Source organism: Rhyacophila brunnea, unplaced genomic scaffold, assembly GCF_057557595.1.
Source record: "Rhyacophila brunnea isolate RB1 unplaced genomic scaffold, BYU_Rbru_1.0 scaffold_23, whole genome shotgun sequence".
NCBI classification, from domain to species: domain Eukaryota; kingdom Metazoa; phylum Arthropoda; class Insecta; order Trichoptera; family Rhyacophilidae; genus Rhyacophila; species Rhyacophila brunnea.
The window spans coordinates 30,276,886-30,297,750 of NW_028232893.1; the positions used below are offsets into that span (position 1 = coordinate 30,276,886).

The window sequence follows — 20,865 nt, forward strand, 5'->3', positions numbered from 1 at the left end:
CGGTGTGTCAGTAATGAACTCCAGATTATTGTTTCTTCTTCGAATCACGATTTCTCGCGTCGATGTGCGGTCGCCAACCATGATTCCAGCAATGTCGTCAACAACAGGCGCATTGAATCGACGCACGTGCTCTCCAGCTGGTGTTTTATCAGGATTGATGACAATAGCGTGATTGTCACTTTGCAATTCGTGCATGTGTGCTTTGGAGAATTTCAATAATTCATTGTGCTCATTCAATAGGGCGTCCAGTTTGCCGATGATGCGCCTGGCATTAGGCGAATTGAGGTTATTGTAGCCGCAACATGCATCCACACGATTGATGTCCTCACCGTCCATGAAGTAGATTTGTAAAAAATGATGTGGTTCGTTTGGCATTGACAGCAATGAGCCTACTTTGTGGTATACTTGGCCTTTGATTTTGAACGTAGAATGGAATTGATGACCATTTGCCGCAGTATTGTGAACTATTTCTGTTGCTCCGAACGAAGTCATTGGGAAGTATGAATTGAATGTGCGAATGGACTTCAGGAACAGGTTTGAATCTGGAACCGTGCCGATGAGCAAGCCGTTCAATGGTTCTGGTGGTATCTCAATTTCTGGTAGTTGCACTTTTCCTGATGCGCAACACATCCCGGCTGACTCATGTTTGAATTTGAGAGCATGACAATGGGGACATTCTTTGTTCATATGCGGCGCTATTTTCTTTAATAATTATTAACATAATCAGCACTCGGATGAGCGGAATATTCAATATCTGGCTCGTACTCGAATGCGAGACGAAGAAACGAAGCGGATGTAAATGCTCGATGCACTTGTTGGCGTTGTCGGTCATTTGCTGTGCGTGTGTTAACTACGAACCGGCGCGCTTGGCTCCGTTACAATTGTCGTTGTTGATTTCGTTCAGCTCGTGCCTCTTGTGATTGAGATGCACGCAATTGCGACATGCTCACACGCACGTTTTTGTTATCGTGTTGGATTTGTTCGTCTGTTCTTTCTGCTCTACTATTTTGCATGTTTGTTGCTTTATTCGTTCGACAGCCCAAATGGCCCCCCTTGCGTCTTGCTGGCATTGTGCACTGTAATACACGCACACTAAAATAGATAAATTAAAATAAATCATACAAAATTTTGCACGCACTGCGTTGTGACATGCTGAATGAAATGTCAAAATGACGTGACGCTTCTCTTGAATTCTTCTCGGACGTAGCGCCATCTGTCATTCGACAACGTAAATAATTTCATTCTGTTTGAAATACGAACGACGATTAAATTTGTTCATACAAAAATAATAAAATCGCGATTAAAAAATAGGAGGGTGGGGGTAGGAGGGTGAAAATTTGGGGTTATAGGTATTTTTTGATGCAAAATAATAAAAAAAATACAAAAAGAAATTTTCAAAAAAATAAAAGAAATTTTATTCTGGATAGAGATACCCTAATCACCTAGCGGTATGAAATATACTTGTTGACCTATTCTCATACCTAACAAATATACATAAAAAAAAATTATAAAAATCGGTCGAGCCATTTCGGAGGAGTGCGACCACAAACATCGTGACACGAGATTTTTATATATATAGAGATGAATGTGTATAAATAACTTGAAATCCTTTTTTTATTTATATCAAATTTTATTTTAGGTATGGTCCCAATATTGAAGCTTGATTTGATATAAATAAAAAGGATTTCAAGTTATACACATTTATATTTTTATAAAAATTGATGTTTTTTAAAATGAATATAAAAAATATTAAAACGATGAATTAGTCAAAAATCTACATGGTAAAAAGTGAAAACTTAATAAACGAAATTTTAATAATAAATATGACCATAAATATAATGTAATAATAACGTTATTCGTGACATAAATAATATGTATAAAATTCACATTTTTTTTTAAATTGTAAGTTTATCTTTGACAATATTTGACAAAATCTTTTTAATGTTTTCAGATACATAAAAATGTCTCAAATTGCAAGCTTCGTATTTTTCCGCCAGGTGCCTTTGCTGTTATAAGCATCGCCCTTAAATGTTGGCCAATAACGTCGTGGGTCCTAGGTTTGAATCCTCGGTCTGGCAAGTACACAAATTGTTTTTCAATTTCTCTATGAGTCAGAGTATGAACCTAATAGGTTGAACAATTGGCTAACATCCATCCAAACCTCCACCCTGTGGAGGCCCGTATGAACTTATTAGGATCGGACATGGTCAAAAATAAGATTGGATTTTGTTGTAATGTTTATACATATTATTACTTATGTATTCTTGTCAAATTACTCAGTGGCGCGTTTTTGATGCAAATAACACAACCAATTCGACAGAAAATTTCAAAGAGGGCCTCCGCAGAGTTAAAACTAGTCACAAAGTCATTCAATTATATTTAAATTTGAAAAGATATAAACTATTTCCCAAAGCATAACAGAAATCCTGCATTTATTATTTGGAATTTAAAAAGACATTGTCATTTTTTATCGTATCTATGTTTCTACCTCACTAAACGTACCACTGCGAATGCTGTATGAAAATATATATATAAAATAAGATTACAAATATAATGGGCTTGCCTTTGCCAGTGTGAGCACGGTCTTCTCTCCTTGAAACAAGTTACTTGAACGACGTTGAAGAACACTGCTCCCAAAGTATTTGCAGTCTCTGAAAATCATAAAGTTAGGTTAATTACTGTAGGGTGAATACCCTACCATCCATAATTCAATTAATCAATAATTTCCCAAATTAATAAATAATGCTATATAGGTTTACCATGATATGCACAAAAGTTGTTTGTATGAAAATCAATCTTGCGCAATTATTAAAACTGCATAATTATTGTTCAAATTAAAATCAATTGTTTATATATTACGAAACAAATCATGTATTGCACAGTAAACCTCATAAGCGTGATTATCAAAAATATTCAAGTAGTTGATAGCAGCATTTTCCATTGTATCGAATCAATATAAAACACTCAGTAGAAGAAAGCAACATCGTCATTCAGCAATCAAAGACTTAACCGTAAGGTTATCGTTACGCTTCGCCCGGTTGAACTCGTAATCCGTCAGAACGCATTCCCGTGATTTCACTCATCTAAATTATAATTTGTAAACTTACCTGTAATAATTAAATTGATATTTATTTGGAAGGAGATAATAAAACCAGGGTTCATTTCATTCACGCACCATTTCATTTGGGAGTCAAACCAACCTACCCTGTCTGTTCCTTACACCATCTCACTTCCATATTACTATTGATTTTTTCTCGGTTTTGTTGATGGGCAGTTCACATTCTGATAAGCAAGAAGATGGTATTAAGTTTCATAGGTAAGTTGATACGTCATGTTCGTGATAATTTATTTGTATATTATTATGTATTTTAATATCAAGTGACCGTGTTTCTTTAAAATAACTTAAATTATGGATATTTTTACCTAACGGTTGCATTTTGACCGCTTAAAAATACTATATAAAGTAAAAAAATAGAAAAATATATTTTAATTCTGAGCGTCTAGTGCGAGCACTTTAGGCGAGCACTAGCGAAATGGTCTATGGTCTCGAACATTTGTATACGAATTCGTTCGCTCGCCCACAAACCAAACGCACGCACGGCACGCAGCTGCATTTAGCAATGCAATGGGTGGCGTCTAGATGTATCTATAGCCTAAGGGCGTGGTTCTACCTTAAGGTTTTGTATGGACCATCCCCACATCATTATCATGTCAAAATTACACGTCCAATATTTTTATAATAGTCATAATATACCTACTTAATTCGTAATTAAACTAACTATTTATTTTTATTTTATCCGTCTAAACCCGTCGCAATTTTATAGAGATAATTATTATTATTAAACAAATAAATAAAGAAATGATTGTAAATTATGTAATAACATAATGATGATTACACGGTATTAAAATAATTAATTTAATTAAATATGCCCCATTTCACGGTGACACCTATGTACAAATGAAGAAATCTATGGTGCTATTTTACGCCGCGGTATAAAAAATCTTGTTCTGCAAAAGATGTGAATACATTAGCATTTTAGTATATACGCATACTGGGGAGCAAATCAAATAACCCTTGTGAGTAAAATCGCTCGCTGTATCTCATTGTTCAAAACTGATAATGATAAGTCTATAATAATTATTCTTTTTAAGCGACGGACATGCTCAGGATTGGTCAAAATGGAGCTTTTATTGTATTTTAAAAGCATTATCCTGGACATTCCTTAAACGTTGTAGATAATCTATTTATATAATTTTGAAGCCTTATTATCCTTTATATTTATTTTAAACATTTGATGACTGCATAAAGTATTTTTATTACATTAAATAGTATTCTTTTAAACCTCTCGCTCTAATGTTTTAGAATATAGTCATATTTCAGTACATACATGTGCAGTGGTGTTAAGATTTTTTACATTTATTAATTTTTTAACGATATTTAATATAATAAATATTTAAACGATACTTTTTTATCGTAAATATTTCACTATAATAATGTCGACATAAATTATACTAATGGTTTTATAAATGCGTTCAAAAATTAATAAATGTAAAAAATCTTAACACCACTGCACATGTATGTACTGAAACATGACTATATTGTAAAACATTAGAGCGAGAGGTTTAAAAGAATACTATTTTATGTAATAAAAATACTTTATGCAGTCATCAAATGTTTGAAATAAATATAAAGGATAATAAGGCTTCAAAATTATATAAATAGATTATCTACAACGTCTAAGGAATGTCCAGGATCATGCTTTTAAAATGCAATAAAAGCTCCATTTTGACCTACGCTGAGGATGTCCCCCCTTAAGTGACAACTCAGATAATCATATTTTTATTCCGAAAAATTACTCATTTCCTCATTAATAAAATTATATTATTATAAGTAGCTTGGTACATAATGTATAATATAAGAAAGTAGGTAGGTATGTATATTTAATAATTAATGGCTAAACCCCACCACCTAGAAAGTCGTCGAGCCGCCACTGATAATATATAAACATATTTCCTTGGTTACGCAAACTCTGTACGTGGTAGCTGTTCAAATCAATAGTGATCTAATGTGACTAGTCCAGAATAGAGAGGTCTATTGCAATTTGGTCTCAAAAATTCGATATAATGGGGTTTCATTTCGGAGTTCCCAAAATTCTAAAATAAGGGTGCTGCTGCCAGTTCCGTATTCTAAGTAATAGGGGGTTTAATGAGTTCCAGGTATCGGTTACCTGCTCTGGTTTCAACCAACTGTATGTAAAACTTTAAAGCAGTAGGTATTGTTTTCAACTAGCATGATCTTTTTTGTTTTGAGTAATACCATTGCCGACTCAAGTAGAAAGCCGATACATTCACAACGACTGGTCCTACTTTTTCCACCTCTCCGGTTGTTGTCGATGGATGACCTGTCATTGTTCTGTAGAGTGCTCATACTAACGCGTCTGTCGTGTTCACACAGGGAATGGTTTGGTTTGGATAGATGAGTTACATGATAAATAATACACTAGGATTAACACACCTTCAACAAATGTAATGCATAGATCAATGCTACATATTTTTTGGAAATCGATATTACCACCTGTTTTTGTGTAAAGGACTAGTCTGGCTTTGACAGCTGATGAATAACAGGGGCCCTATGTTAAAACTTGCGAGTCCATGCCGCTCGGTTGACATGACGTCATATGACATCATTGTGACGTACTACCGGAGTGATAATAGCATTCGAGAAAATAACGCTGGTCAAACAGTGGTGTTATTCATTGTCACCATACAAAAATAGGTGTTTCATCATAATAATATCTATGGTGAGCACTGTGTGTTGGGCGGCATGCCTCGAGCGTGTATTGGCTGACGTCACAATTACGTCATGTCGTCGGGTGACACACGAGTCGATAGTTAGGAAATCGCGGTGCAGGAATGTATATATTATTATATATTAATAACACTGATAGTCAATATATTTGATGTGAGAATTTTTTATAATTTAATTTGAAATGAGAAAGGGCGAATCAATATGTCGAGCAATCTAGGGTCTGATTTTGACAGCTGAAAAGTGGACCACTCGTTGCTTGTGCAAAAAGTTATGCTCAGGCTTTGTTAATCTAAAGATGGCGGTGGTAATAAAAAAAAGGTTTGGGTCCTTACCAGTGTTTAGGGCTTGTAAACATCTTCTGAACCTGGCGTCACAGTCACAGTGGGATCTGGTATATCGCCCCTTGTTGCAGACACTTTTGCGACATTCTCCAGGGGCCAGCGCTGACGGGCAGTGGTCGTGCTCTCGGCAACATCTGTCTTCGTCTGTGTGGATGCCAAGATCTTTGTATGTTGATGCTCTGTTGCCTGAAATATAATGCATTATTTTATAGTCAAACAGTTTGAACACTGTTCTGTCTTTGCATTTTGATCTTTTTAGCTATGGGTCTCATGCCCGCCACCCACAACGACGACTAGACGCTATCACACATCGCAGGGAGAAGATGTCTAGATGAACATATCTGTGACGGTTTGGACATAATATCTATTATTTCAAGGGCGAATGCGGAGTTGTCATTCGTCCATCAGTCCTCGGCGTGATATTAACTCAATTCTTTGTAACAAATGATCCATGTATGACGTCACGCCAATGGCAAAAGGTGGAGGTAGGCTGTTAAGATCTGCTATAATAGTGCACACTAAACTTTGTCAGTCATACATATTTAATTTCATTGAAATAAGACTACAATTTTACAGAGATGGTGTTGGTTAGTTTTAAAATTCAATGAAACCCTGCGAAACCAAGCCATACCTAATAGATAATAGTCAAAATAATATACTCGTCTATCTATAAAATATCTAAAACTATGCAATTGAATCATACATAACTTTGGATATTTTATATACATAATAATATTTTGTATCTATGTTTGGTTTAGGCAGGGCGTAATGAATTTAAAAAATGACTCAACAATAATATGTCTAATATTTAGCTATTCTTAATCCTACGAAAATAAATAAGTATGAATGAAAAAGTGTGCACAATTTTGTCGTGTCGCCCAAAGTATACCAAGACTATTACGATTTGGTTTAGACAGGGTTTAATTGATTTTTAAAAACTAACCGACACCATCTTTTGTAAATTGCAGTCTTAGTTCAATAAAAACAAATACGTATAACTAACAAAGTATAATGTGTACTATTTATGGCGGATCTTCACAGCCTACCCCCACCCTTCGCTACTGATATAATGTGATTTGTCACGATGGGGAAAGTGGGGTATAGAAAATGACAGAGCCTGACACGTTGAGTAAAGAAAGGGAACATACGCTGACAGACCAAAAATCTAATACCTAATAATTCTTTTTTTATGTGGCACCCTAAAGGGTATGTACCTACCTCCCGTAAGCAGTGCATGGCCTGCATTCCATGGGACGTCAATGTTTTTAATAATATTAAAAATACAGTCGAACTTGGTTATTACGAGGAAGATGGGACCGAGTGAATTTGCTCGTTGTAAGCATTACTTGTATCGTTATATAACATTTTCGCGCCGCGTTCTATTTAAGCATAGAACATAAAAAATCTGAAAACCATCGTAAAAATCCCCGAAACAAGCATGGCATTCACAAACTACAAAAGAAGTTGTTTATTGTGACGAAGTGCTGGGCCGCCGGCGGTAGGTACCTACTGACTTCACAAAGCTTGGATTTTTTACATGCAATTTCAACCATATGCGTGGACACTTTTACAATGTTGTCAGCGAAAACACCAATTGAGTACATAGACACTTAACTGTGTCATAAACGTAATCCGATCCCGGCGGCATCGGTCTAGTTAACTGCCCGGTCGGATTTTATTGCTTATGGTCGAAAATGTTGTTTTTAAACGATCGACACATTAACAGTTTTGCTCGGAATACCCGAGAAGTAGCTCGTTATAAAAGTGAATACATTTTTAGTATATTTTGTTGTAGTTACCTGGTCCACACCATTTGGTTCCAGGATATACAAACCCTCCCTGGTGGGCTGTGGTCAGGGTCTTATCTCTGCAGGCGACTTCCAAAGCTGTCACGGCGCCATTGGACATTTGACGTACCCTCCGAGGATCTGAACTAAGCACCATCCTCTGAATGACACCTCTGAAATCAGATTTCAAACATGGAAACAGTGTAATTTTTATTGGAAAGCTTCACACACAAAAGAAAAAAAGATTCTATAGGTATTGTGACAAGGCCCAGATTAACACTTGAAAAACAATAAGTAGGTATATTTTCGGTGAACAGTTTAGTTTGTCAAATGTTTTGTTATAGCATGGTTTAACCGGTTGCATGTAAATTGTACGTAAAACATTTTACCGTGACACAATTCGCTGTGAGCTTTCTTATTGGAAAGAAATGACCGTATAATATGGTCTCCAATTTTATTAGATTCAATATGAACATTAATTCAATTTTCATAGCTGATTTCGGCATAATTCATTAATTATTCAAGAATGAAAACCTAACCTTACCGAACAAATAATCGAGTATATCGGCTATTTTCAAAATTTGTTTGCTGCTGGCTTCCTCTACAGTGTAAACCGACAAGAACGGTGTTTTATTTTTTATTTTTTCTTCTTTCGACCATGTCCGATCCTAATAGGATCATATGGGCCTCCACAGAGTAGAGGTTTGTATTAACATATTTTGTTTTTACGAGAAATGGATGTCAGTCACTTGCTCAACCCATTAGGTCCATACTCTGACTCATACACAAATTGAAAAACAATATGTGTACTTGTCAGACCCAGGATTCGAACCTGAGACCCACGACGCAATAGGCCAACGCTTATCGTGGCCATCGTGGGTGTGGGGGGGGGGGAGGTTTATTTAGACATGAATTTTATGCCAGTTCAGTACTATACGACCCAAAGAGGTTGGACGGTATTTAATATACGGCCATATATTTCCGATAGGTACAAAATTTCACTGTGAAGTGTAATACGGCGAACTGTATGCGTACAAGTTTCCGGACACCAGGTTGCTATAATTAGTCCAAATCAGTGATGAACGATTTGATCTTTTTAAAATACTTTATTGGATTCATTTATTAGATAATTATTATAATCAGGAATATATACATAACTTAACAGCATGACGTTTGTAACAAGAGTCCTTTGTAATTATGCATTGGAGCAACTCTCAGAGTCGCAAAGTCATATTATGTCATATTACTGTGCCGAATATATTCGTTTAATAATCGAAAACTTTGTTGTAAAGTAAAAAAAAACATTGCCCAAAGCTCTATGCTTGCACTCGAAAAATAAATCATTACAATCAATAAATGGCTATAAAAATATACGTTTAGTGTACTTACATTTAACATTTATGTATACCAAAAATTTGAAACATAACGATTGCTTAAACTCAGAGACCTCAGAAATAATGGGAACTGAAATACCTAACGGGTAAGGATAAGCAGGCAACCGATCTCGAGTGCGGAAGAATACGGGATAAACTTAAACACGTGTCAAGAATGCGTCATTCGTTCGATACTGACAACTGCTCTCGGTTGTGCATTTGACGCTCGTTTAATATTGTTGTATTGAAGGTTGCAACACACACTATTGCACGCCCATAATGCGTGATTCATTTTCGTAGGACACTCTCACATCGATGTGCTAATGTTAATACCCCGTATCTGACCTATATGACGAAAATGACTTTTTGATGTACTAAAATCAACAAAAATACTGCCCATATCTGTAGTTATTTTAACAAAAATGATACAGCCATTTTAGTAATTTCCTGTATCTGAACATTGCAGGAATACAAATGTAATAGCCTCTATCTTGCCTTTAAGCTGTTAAGCATGTTGCATGGCGTGTGTTGAATTCAGTTTCAAAATGTCACTTTCGAATAATTATTTAAAAGTTAAAACAGTAAGTAATATAACAAATTTGGATGTTTATCTTTATATATATGCCGCATTTTATTCGATGTTATCATTATATTAGGCGTTATGTGCTTTGCTTTACCACTTTTCACGTTACGGGTTATTGGCATGCTATGTAGTTACAACATGTGTGCTATATTAACAGTCAGATACGAGATATTAAATATTTAGTTTTTTTTAGCTTGCTGCACAATTTGTAAAAAGTCACTTACGGGATATTAACATTAGGACATTCACACATTCAAAACCCTTCGTCAAAATGTAGTGTATTAAAATATAGCCATTCAGTGACTATTGGACAACCTGAAAACTCTAATTATCTATCCAAAAGTAACCTAGAGTTTTACGAGGGAACCGTAATGCACGTTTGGCCTTGTAGGTTAAGAAAATTACCTGTCGTTATGCAGTGTGCAGTATGGACTCCTGGCAGTGAGCTCGATCATCCTGGACATAGTGTTGTCAGCCACCAGCACCGTGCCGAGGACATGCCTCCGAGGAGTCAGTGCCAAGAGCAGCACGACCAGGGAATTGGTAATCAGCCACGTGCAGGTCACCATTAGGGAATGTAGAACTGAAAGAGAAGAGACACACCAGATAAACCAACTTAAAGCGATAGAATCATAAAAGTGATACAATATTGTTGATGTAAGTATCGACGATAGCAACCGTAACAATAATCATATTAGCCCTGCCGAATTCCTGCGTATGTTCATGTTGCGTATGACAATTTATTTGTCAAAGTAACAGAATCCAAAAGATACAAACATTTTTACTTTTCTGAAAATTATGTAATTACAATAATAAAACTAAAGAAGTAATAATAACATATGGAAAATACGTCGCACAGAATGTAGCCTACTGAACGTAAAATGAAAATAATCGGCGCGGGTAAGTGATCGGGGCTGGTAGCGGACGAGCCGCGCGTTTATAGTTATTCTCGGTGGCGGCTCGTGGATAAGATATATGGGGGTGCTGCGGTTGATTAAAAATAAAATAAATATTTATTTGGATTATATTTTACTATTAACATTAAAATTAAATATAAATTATTAATTAAAATAAATAACTTTGCATAAATTGCTTGCAGAAATAAATTTTAACAATGTTAATAAATCATTAAAGCTATATTTCTTTCCTCACTGTTGCGCGCGTGCTCACGTGCGAACACAGAAACGGCGAAATACTGTCTGACCGGCAGTACCGATCAATCTCCCAGCTGCAAGCCCCGCTCCTCGCGCCCCTTCTTCGCCCACTCGAGCATATTCCATTGAAAACGGTACTGCATAGAATCATAAAGATGGTCACTTTCTGACATTAGTACCGCGGCGTATGATAATTATTGGATGTACCGGTGCGCAGGCGAGCTTAATATACATAAATTTATGTATATTATAATATCATATTTTTCTCAATTTGTTTGGGCGTGCTGCAGTTCCGCTGTGCATATGGACGGGCCGCCACTGGTTATTCTACGTCTATTTTTCGTAACGCTTTTGCGTCAGTTTAAAGAGTACCTACCCTATCCTTATTTAGAGCGTAAAGGTCGATTCGTTTTTTTATCTGTTTTCAGTAGGCAAATTTAAAAGTCGACTGCTAAAGAAATTCTGCCACACTGAAAATACCGTTTTACACGAGACGCGTTATTGTCACTGTATGGTACTATTTGATAGGTTGTGAAAATTGGTAATCGTCAAAATGCTCTGCACGGTGTAGTTCGTATTTTTTCCGGCAGGTTCGCTACTAATTTCTATTGCGCAGGCGCAGATATCACACAAGTTCTAGCTATTGCGTGAAAATTCAGAGACCGCTAAACTTTTTTGATCCACGCATGCAATTTTGCAACTTGTACGATAATACGTATTTTACACTTGGATTTTCTTGTTATGGCCGCGATAATAAGTACTGTCAGCAGCAAATCCATCCACGTATACACGACTATTAGTAATTAAGACTTTTTATTAATTTCTATTGTATTTTAATAACTGTAATGCAATAATACTCTTGTCTAGTAAATACAACAGTAAACATGCTAACGTTCAAGTGAATGAATGAATTCAAAATAACATTGTTGTTATTGGCCAACAATCTAATAATCCAAAGTAAAATTTACTATTATGCAAAAACATCTTGAACTTTTAACGTATGACTTCTTACGATAAATAAAAAAAATATTGGTATTTTTTTTGTATTAGCATTTGAATACCTACTAACCGTGACCTAAAAGCTGTGCCTAAAATGTTTGCAGTAATGGAAGTAATCAATACTCATTGTCAAGTATCGATTAGAGATGTAGCTATAATTTGTTTGACGTAATAATGAAATCGTTTGTCACTTGCCGGCGGATTTAATGTAGTAAGCCCACTAAAGCTATACGATTTGAAATTTGTAAAAAAACCGAAGTATCTAGATGTTCAATTTATTTAAGTGTTAGGTACTTTGTATATACATGTTTGAAGTAGAATCGCAATAAATGCCTGATTATTTCGACTCTTAACCGGCTCGCAAATCAAAACTTGTCTTGTCTGAACGTGTCGAATACGTCGATGTGAATTCATCGTTATTCACAAAACGTTGCCAAATGGAGCTCCGCAGATTGGTCGATCGCGACTTTTTAGTTTGAAAAAAAACATCTAGTATTGCTATCTAAAAATCGCATGCGTTTCGGACTGTGAGTCGAAGACGTCAAAACGTACCTATACACACACCTACGAATTGGTCATTTCTATACAGGCTCGCCGGTCGCCGCATCCAAATATATATACGTTTCGAGAGGTTTCATGCAACATCGGATGGAGGTTCTTAGAAGGTTTGATTTAAGGCTGTGTGGCAGACAACGCGAGTTTAGATGTGAAAATCGGCTTATGAATAGGTATGACACAATGATTCGGTTCGTAAAATTTTCGAGCGTTGATTGTTAGAATAAATTAACCCTCTGAACTGTCAAAAAGTGCCATGTTTTAACAGCACCTCTCATAGAGCGAGATAGACAGTTTTGACAGTTTAGACCAGGGATAGTCAACGTGGTCCTTACCGCCCGCTATTGGGCGTTCCTGCGTTCATGGTGGGCAGTAGAGGTTTTAAAAACCTTTTCATTATGTTTTCATAAAATTCCCCGTGACAATTTAAATTTCAGAAAATATACTATTTAAATCGCTAATTAGATAATATTATGAAGAAAGTAAACATAAATTCGATAGTGGTGGATATGAAAACATATGGCAAAATAAAAAACATTATATCCAAATATGAAGCGCCTAGTTTCAAAAGCCCCTAAAATGGTTTTTGAATTTTTTTGAGTTATATATGCATTTAGATGGATATTTTTGTTACCTATATGATGGCCAAAGATTGAACTTTAACAAACGTCAAAAACCGTCAATACGTATGATCAAAAATTAGGGTAAATTTCAAAACCTGCTAAAATGGTTGGGTGTGCTTTTCAAATACCCCTATAATGGAAAGCCAAAATACTCCTTAGAATATAACGAATTAAAAAATAAATACATGAAGTTCACAGATTTAATAGATATGATTTTCTCACATTTTTCTCAAAACTATCTAAAATAGTTTTTCTCATTTTTTCTCAGAACTACCTAAAATCGTTTTAGGGGCTTTTGAAACTAGGCGCTTCATATGTGGAAAATGATATTCAGTTTATTGATACCTTTCCCTACCTCATATCTTGTGGAATCAGGCTTTAGTGCTGTTAATCATATTATGACCAAAGAAAGAAACCGCCTGAATATTTCCGAAAGAGGAGACCTTCGTTTGTTACTCAAAAAAATTGAGCCAGATATCCAGTATTTAGTTTCGCAGCATCAGTCTCGGGGATCTCATTAATAATTTATTTAATTCAATGTAATTTCATCAGACTTCATGCTTCTATGAATGCAAAGTATAAATAAAAAGATAGATTTAACTACAGCATAAAGATTTATTCTGCCAAACTTAGCGAAAGTCTGACATAAAGTATTTGGTCTTCTTCTTATTGTGCCATCCCCTAGCGGAGGTCGGCCACCATCAAGGCGATCTTATCTTTGTCGTCTGCTACCCGGAACAGTTCGGTGGAGCTGCACTCGTACCAATCACGGAGGTTCTTAAGCCACGAAATGCGGCGCCGTCCTCTGCTACGCTTCCCATTGATCTTTCCTTGAATGACAAGTTGGGGAATGCTGTATTTTTGTCCTCTCATAATGTGGCCGAGGTATTGTAGTTTCCTGGTTTTGATACTACGTAGAACTTCTCGGTCCTTCCCCATTCGATTGAGAACTTCAACATTTGTCACCCGGTCAGTCCAAGGAATTTTGAGGATGCGTCTATACAGCCACATCTCGAAAGCTTCAAGTCTCCGTGACATCTCTTGGTTTAGCGTCCATACTTCCATACCATAGAAAATAATTGAGAGCACATAACAACGTACCATACGCAGTCTCAGACCTAGGTTAAGATCTCGATTGCTAAGGAGGCGTCTCATTTTGAGAAAGGCGCTACTTGCGATCTCAATTCTAGTTTTTATTTCCTGAGACTGGTCCCATTTCTCATTTGCTTTATAAATTTAATAAAATAAAGTTACTTCCCTACTTTATAAATCACAATTACTGTGGAATCGGTGGGCGGTTAGAAAATTTTACTACTAACAAAGATACAAAAGTGGGTGGTAGATATAAAAAGGTTGACTACCCCTGGTTTAGACGGCTAAATTATTGTAACAATTATAATACCTCAATACATAAATATGATGAACTACTCTAAATAGCCTCATCTATAGTTGACTTTTTGAAAGAGGTAGGCTGTGGGAGTAACCATGCTTGTCAGATATATTTAAGGGAAATAAGAAGTTAACCCAATATTACTACTGATGAATAGGTGCGCTAAAACGAAGAAATTTCAAAAGCTTAATTGGTTTGTTATAATTAGATCATAAAAATAAGAAATTAGTTTGAATTACTTATGTATTTTCCTAAACATTATAAACGTAACATACGCTCAAAATATATTACCTATCATCTATGAAAATATCCGTTGTTGTATATATATTATGTTCCATAACAATTTATAATTTAACCCGTAAAACTAGACATTTTAAAATACTTCTATATTTAAAACACAGATATCTAAATTGTCTAATGTGTGAACTAATAAATAAATAAAAATCATGAGATAAATTATTTTATATATAACAATCAATACATATTTATGTGATTGAATCCCATAGAAATTATTTTTTAAATTATCTTCTTATTAATTATTTTGAATAAATGTGCTCTCGCGACGTAAGCGCTAACGAAATAGCTTGTACATTTGTATGCGGGACGCCAGACATTTTGAAATAATGAAAAAAAAACTTCATATTGAAAAACCCGTCGATTCACGCGAAAATAATCCTATACAATATGTGAAGCGAAACGCGGTGTGTTATATTTCGGGAGATGCCATAGATGGTGCTTATTGAAATATGGGAAAAGATCGTAAAATTATGACAATTATACGATAGATGTCTTTGGGCATATTGAATATATTATTATTTGTGATTATATAAATACGTCAACATGAAAATTTTTCTATTTTCTTAAGAAGGTAGACTTTAAATAATCGCCTAGTATGGAGTCTTCGCCACTGATAGATGCGCAGGACTGTTTAGTGTTAGTAGCTACTGAATTTCTTGGTCGATGTCAATTTATTGTCGCTGTCATATTGCCGGTGTGGCAAAGATGACTATTTATTTATTTTTAAGATATTTAAATTTTATTGGTACACAAGTCATTTTATAGAGATGGTTACTCATTATTCTATTGCAAAAGGTGTTGCCAGGTAAAAGAATAATCGAAAAACAACTAATTACGTGTAATAAGCACTGTTATCTGTAGTAAAGTCACGATATTTCGTGCAGCTTAACAATTATTGAAACAAACCTAATATTTACGATAAAGTTGCAAAAAAATAAATTACTATACGCTGGAATTTAGACTTCAACATTATCATCTTTAATTTTAGAAATATATTCTTAAAATACAATTCATTCCGTAGGTACAATCGAAAATGTTGCAATACGAACAGGCTCACGCAGATAAAATGGTTTTGGGGCAGGGAACTCAGAAATAAGGTTACATATTGTAAATTGTACGTAAAACATTTCACCGTGAGCTTGCTTATCGGAAAGAGGCAGCGCTCGAAATGGAACAGTTTACAAACCGGAGCGCTCGAATATTTTCTGAATATATTATTTACATAGTTATCAAATTTTATGTGTATTTTATAAAAATAAGTGTGTTGGATGTTCTATTATATTATGGTCTATCTAGCTCAGACGGTCAAAATATTTTTTTCCACGAGACGGAACGACAATTTTACCGATTTCACGAACCGGACGGCGCTCCGGTGCACTCAGGTCTATTTCGAGCCCTGGAAAGAGGTGACTGTATACTATACGGTCTCCAATTTTATTAGATTCAATATGAACATTAATTCAATTTTCATTGCTGATTTTGGCAAAATTCATTAATTCAAGAATGAAAACTTACCCTAACCTAACAAATAATCTTTTATAATATATCGGCTATTTTCATTTTTTTTTTGCTGCTGGCTTCCTGTAAAGTGTAAACCGACAAGAAATGAATTTTATGTCAGTACTATACGACCCCAATAGGTTGGACGGTCTTTAATATACGGCCATATATTTCCGATAAAAAATTTCACGGTGAAGTGTGTTACGGTGAACTGCATACGTACAAGTTTCCGGATACGCAGACGTAATGGGAACTGAAATACCTAACGGGTAAGGAGAAACAGGCAATCGATCTCGAGTAAGGAAGAATACGGGATAACTTTAAATACGTGTCAAGAATACGTCATATGTCGAATACTGACAACTGGTCTCGGTTTATGCATTGACGCTCATTTAATATTGGTGTATTATACACACTACTGCATATCTATAATGGTGGTTCATTTTCGTAGGGCACTCACACATTCAAAACCCTGCGTCAAAATTTACTGTATTGGTATATAGCCTATCGGAATTCTATTTATTATCTGTTCTGTGTTTGGGAGGGTTAATTTCGAAAAAATATCCATAACAATTGATTTTTGAATTTTTATTGCGGCAGGGGTCGCCACCTCCCTTTCAAACTTTCCGGGTACATTCCTCATACCCAGACACTGTTAAGATTCGACATAAATAGTGCATACTAAACTTTGTCAGCCATTATCCATCGAATGTCGTTAAGAAGCACAGTTAAAACGTCTTACTAGATTCCAGATATTGGTATCCAATTAGAATCCCCAATTGGATAAAAAAAATCATAATGGAGATTCTCATCGGATCATTTAAGACGTGTTAACTGTGCTAACAATTATTATGGAAAACCGCCTTGTTTATGGAATTGGTCCGAGTGATAATCGTGTTATTTTGGAGCAATAAAATTAACGGAAATATGTTACCGTGTTAAGGCTATACCTCAGTTGAGGCATGGTCTAAAAAGATCGTGACTAGGCGATGCGCGGATTGCGGGTCGCGGGTGCAAATGACGCATGCCGAACGAAATATAATTTGTCATATAAATCCAACATGTGTCCATTTAATGTTCTGTTTATTGTTCTATTAGTAACACCTCCAGCATTTGGCATTCCCGAGTAAACTCCTTAACTCTCGTGAGACGCGCACTACTAAGCGGGCAGCGACTTGCGCTGATCTCTCTTACCAAAGCCTACCGCACAACTTCTACTGACGCGCTTGCCGTACTCGCGGGGGTGCTACCCCTCGATCTGCACGTCCAAGTCAGAAGATCGATCACCCTCCTCTTGAGGGGGATCAGCACAACACTCGCCGGTGTCCATCTGACACCACCGCAGAGATCCGAGGACGTTCCTTACAGGAAGACTGTAAGTGACATTGTGTACAAGACCGCATTTGCGGCATGGCAGGCGAGGTGGACCGCCTCCCCCAAGGGGCGGCACACTTACCGTTTTTTTCCAGACGTATTCTGCAGACTAGAAGACTCCAACCTTCGCACTGGATTAGCCAGTTCCTCACCGGCCATGGCAACTTCGCCGCCAGACTCCACGAGTTTGGCTTGATAGTAGATGGGTCGGGTTGTACCTGCGGGCATGACCACCAAGATGTTGAACACATCCTCTGGGATTGCCCACTTATGGAATTCGAACGAGCGAAGTTGTTTGCAAGGGTCCGTCCTCACACGGGCCCAATTGGTCATGGAGATCTGGTAGCAACCGAGGCCAACTTTGCGGCATTTGAGAAATTTGCAGCGTCTTATGGGGAGCGGGATAGTCCCGACTCTTCTGTAGACTCATCCATTTCAATTCGTGACACTCAGTATGCGGGTACACAAAGCGCTTAACGTCAGCGGACAGCAGAGCCAGTCCAAAAAACAAACATTTTCTCTCTTAACTTTCTTCTTTAAGCACTACGGTGCATGGTTGCAGCATCAGTCCCGTGCGGCTCCGTCTCGGGACGGAATGAGCACTTAAAATCACTTCTTTCGTTTAAAGCGTCATAGAAAGCGGCCGTGCATATCCACGGTTGTGCATATATGACGGGTGGTGGTGGGCACTTTAACGTATGCTGTTCTATTAGTAACAATAATAATATATTCATTGACATGTTTTCTTTTTCATGTAAATGGGTAACGTTTTTAGTCATCTTTACACGATTTAAGAATTAATACCCCAGTCGCCATCACGAAACAAATTGACGTATTGACACCTCGACGTTCGCTCTCAGACTGCCAGCGAGTCCAAAATTTCGTCGCGCCTATAGTTGAAAATTATTTGACGTTTCACTGATGTATCGTCTTAACTATTTAGAATAGCCCTGCAGGACTACACTGGTAGATGCTGGCATATGACGTAGGCACTTATCTGCATTGCCTGACCCAACACAGGATTACCATACCTTCCCTACCGAAGTTAATGGTGACAGTTCACAAATTGACGATTTATTGTAGCGATGATCTGACAAGAGAGAACTTTATTATCTCTGATCGTCCATAGTTCACTGCTGATGGCGACGTAGCCGGAGTCAGGAGTCAGACATATATATTTACAGTTTAAAAATATTCGGTCTCGTGAGTGTGTAGGTACTAGGTATAATCCACATTTATGTTCCCACAATGATAATTTAATCAGTGGCGATGGGTGGAGATGGGCTGTTGATATTCTACATAAATAATAGTGCACATTAAACTTTGTCAGTCATACGTATTTGTGTTCATTGAAATACTACAATTCACAGACGATGTTGGTTCGTTTTTTTTTAAATTCATATAAACCCTGTGTAACCAAGCCATAATAAATAATAGTCAAAATAATTACAAGATAAAAAGAACTTTTTATATACTTACAATGTTTTTAAATTTTCTGTTGAATCAAATGTCATTGGTTGAATCATATAAACTTGACTTGACTTGACTAGCTTAAACGATCAAAAAATTTGTACTTGATAGAAATAATACTGAAATGTCAATTTGACCTGTTATATTGATTTTCATAGTAACGCTCGTATATATTAATAATTTAGTTGCTAGGACCCCAGACCCCTAGCAACCAATAATGGTGTCGAAATAAATTTTCATACAAAAAAGAATAAACTGAAAATGAATTCAATTCTACTTAAAGATGGCTAAAAGTATTAAAAGATTGCATTGGCATCGTGTTATGATATGTTCTAAAAGTTTCAAATGTCTAGCTAGTCGGGAAGCTAGTTAAAAATCGATTGCAAGATTTGTACCGGACAAAGAACCACCGGACAAATAAGAATACGAGCTAAGAAAAACGTTGTAAAATACTCGTCTATCTATAAAATATTTAAAATAATGCTAACTAAATCATTCATAACTTTGGATATTTTACAGATAAAATAATATTTTTTTATCTATTATAGTTTGGCTTAGCCAAGGCTTAGTAAATTTAAAAAAACGGACCAACAATAAATGTAATGTATTATTAATCCAACAAAAGCAAATAAGTGTGAATGAAAAAGTGTGCACAATTTTGTCGTATCTCCCAAAGTATATCAAAACTATTATAGTTTGGTTTGGGCAGGGTTTAATTGAATTTTAAAAACAAACCAACACCATCTGTAAATTGTAGTCTTAGTTCAATGATGTGTATTACTGACAAAGTTTAGTGTACCTACACTATGTATGGTGGATCTTAACAGCCTACCTCCATCCTTCGCCAATGTATTTCATGGGGTTACTGTCAAAAATTGGTAAGTCTCGTAACCATGTTATGGAGTAGGTTTATAATTACAATTTGAAAGTTTGACATGCCCTCTAAAAATCAGATATTATGCTTATTTCTCTGTGTTTTATGTGCATACATAATTATGTAAAATTTATATTTTAGACACATAATCCGTTGGTAACTCAAAATAGGTACCTAAATTATCTACATACCAACTGATAGTAAAAATCTGTGATCCATTTAACGTTTTTGAACAGATGTAAAGCTTATAAAATACGTATCTGGTGTATGGTATTAAATGTAACGTTTTTCAACATCGAAAACAGCTTAAAATTACATTACATATTTGTCCTGATTTATCTGTCTGTAACACAGTGTAAAAAAGTACACCACACACTCGTCTGCCAAATGTATGCACAACTAACGGATAAACTGTCTTTCTGTGATGCACGTAAATTTGAATGCAAAAGAGTTTGCGTCTGTGTTGCGCGATCGAATATATAGAACACACACGTTGCATCCCTTTCATGCGAGCTGTACTTAATCGCTATATGCATTTCGCTCACATGCTGCTTAATCCACCAATGTATTAAAGTTTCGTTATTTTTATAAATAAAAAAATCTATTTTAAGACAGTCAGTCTCGTCAGAAAGTCACGTAAAATACACAGGTTTTATCAAAATGGATACCTACCGATCGATATTTGTAGCTATTCAAATCGAAGCGTTCTTTAACAATTAATCATGTTACCCTATAT

General features: G+C 36.0%; 1 protein-coding gene across 4 annotated transcripts in view; it reads right to left on the reverse strand.

Annotated features, from left to right (window-relative positions):
* Positions 1-20,865, reverse strand: part of LOC147069843 (acidic phospholipase A2 PA4-like) — a 54,748-nt gene that overhangs the window by 4,567 nt on the left and 29,316 nt on the right. For all 4 annotated transcript variants that reach the window (XM_085950409.1, XM_085950411.1, XM_085950408.1 and 1 more), the window contains exons 3-6: positions 10,299-10,476; positions 7,950-8,110; positions 6,142-6,336; positions 2,564-2,651 (exon numbers count right to left, since the gene is read on the reverse strand). In XM_085950409.1, coding sequence (XP_085806535.1) covers positions 2,564-2,651; positions 6,142-6,336; positions 7,950-8,110; positions 10,299-10,462 — 608 coding nt within the window. In that variant the 5' untranslated portion in view covers positions 10,463-10,476. The remainder of the gene's footprint in view (positions 1-2,563; positions 2,652-6,141; positions 6,337-7,949; positions 8,111-10,298; positions 10,477-20,865) is intronic.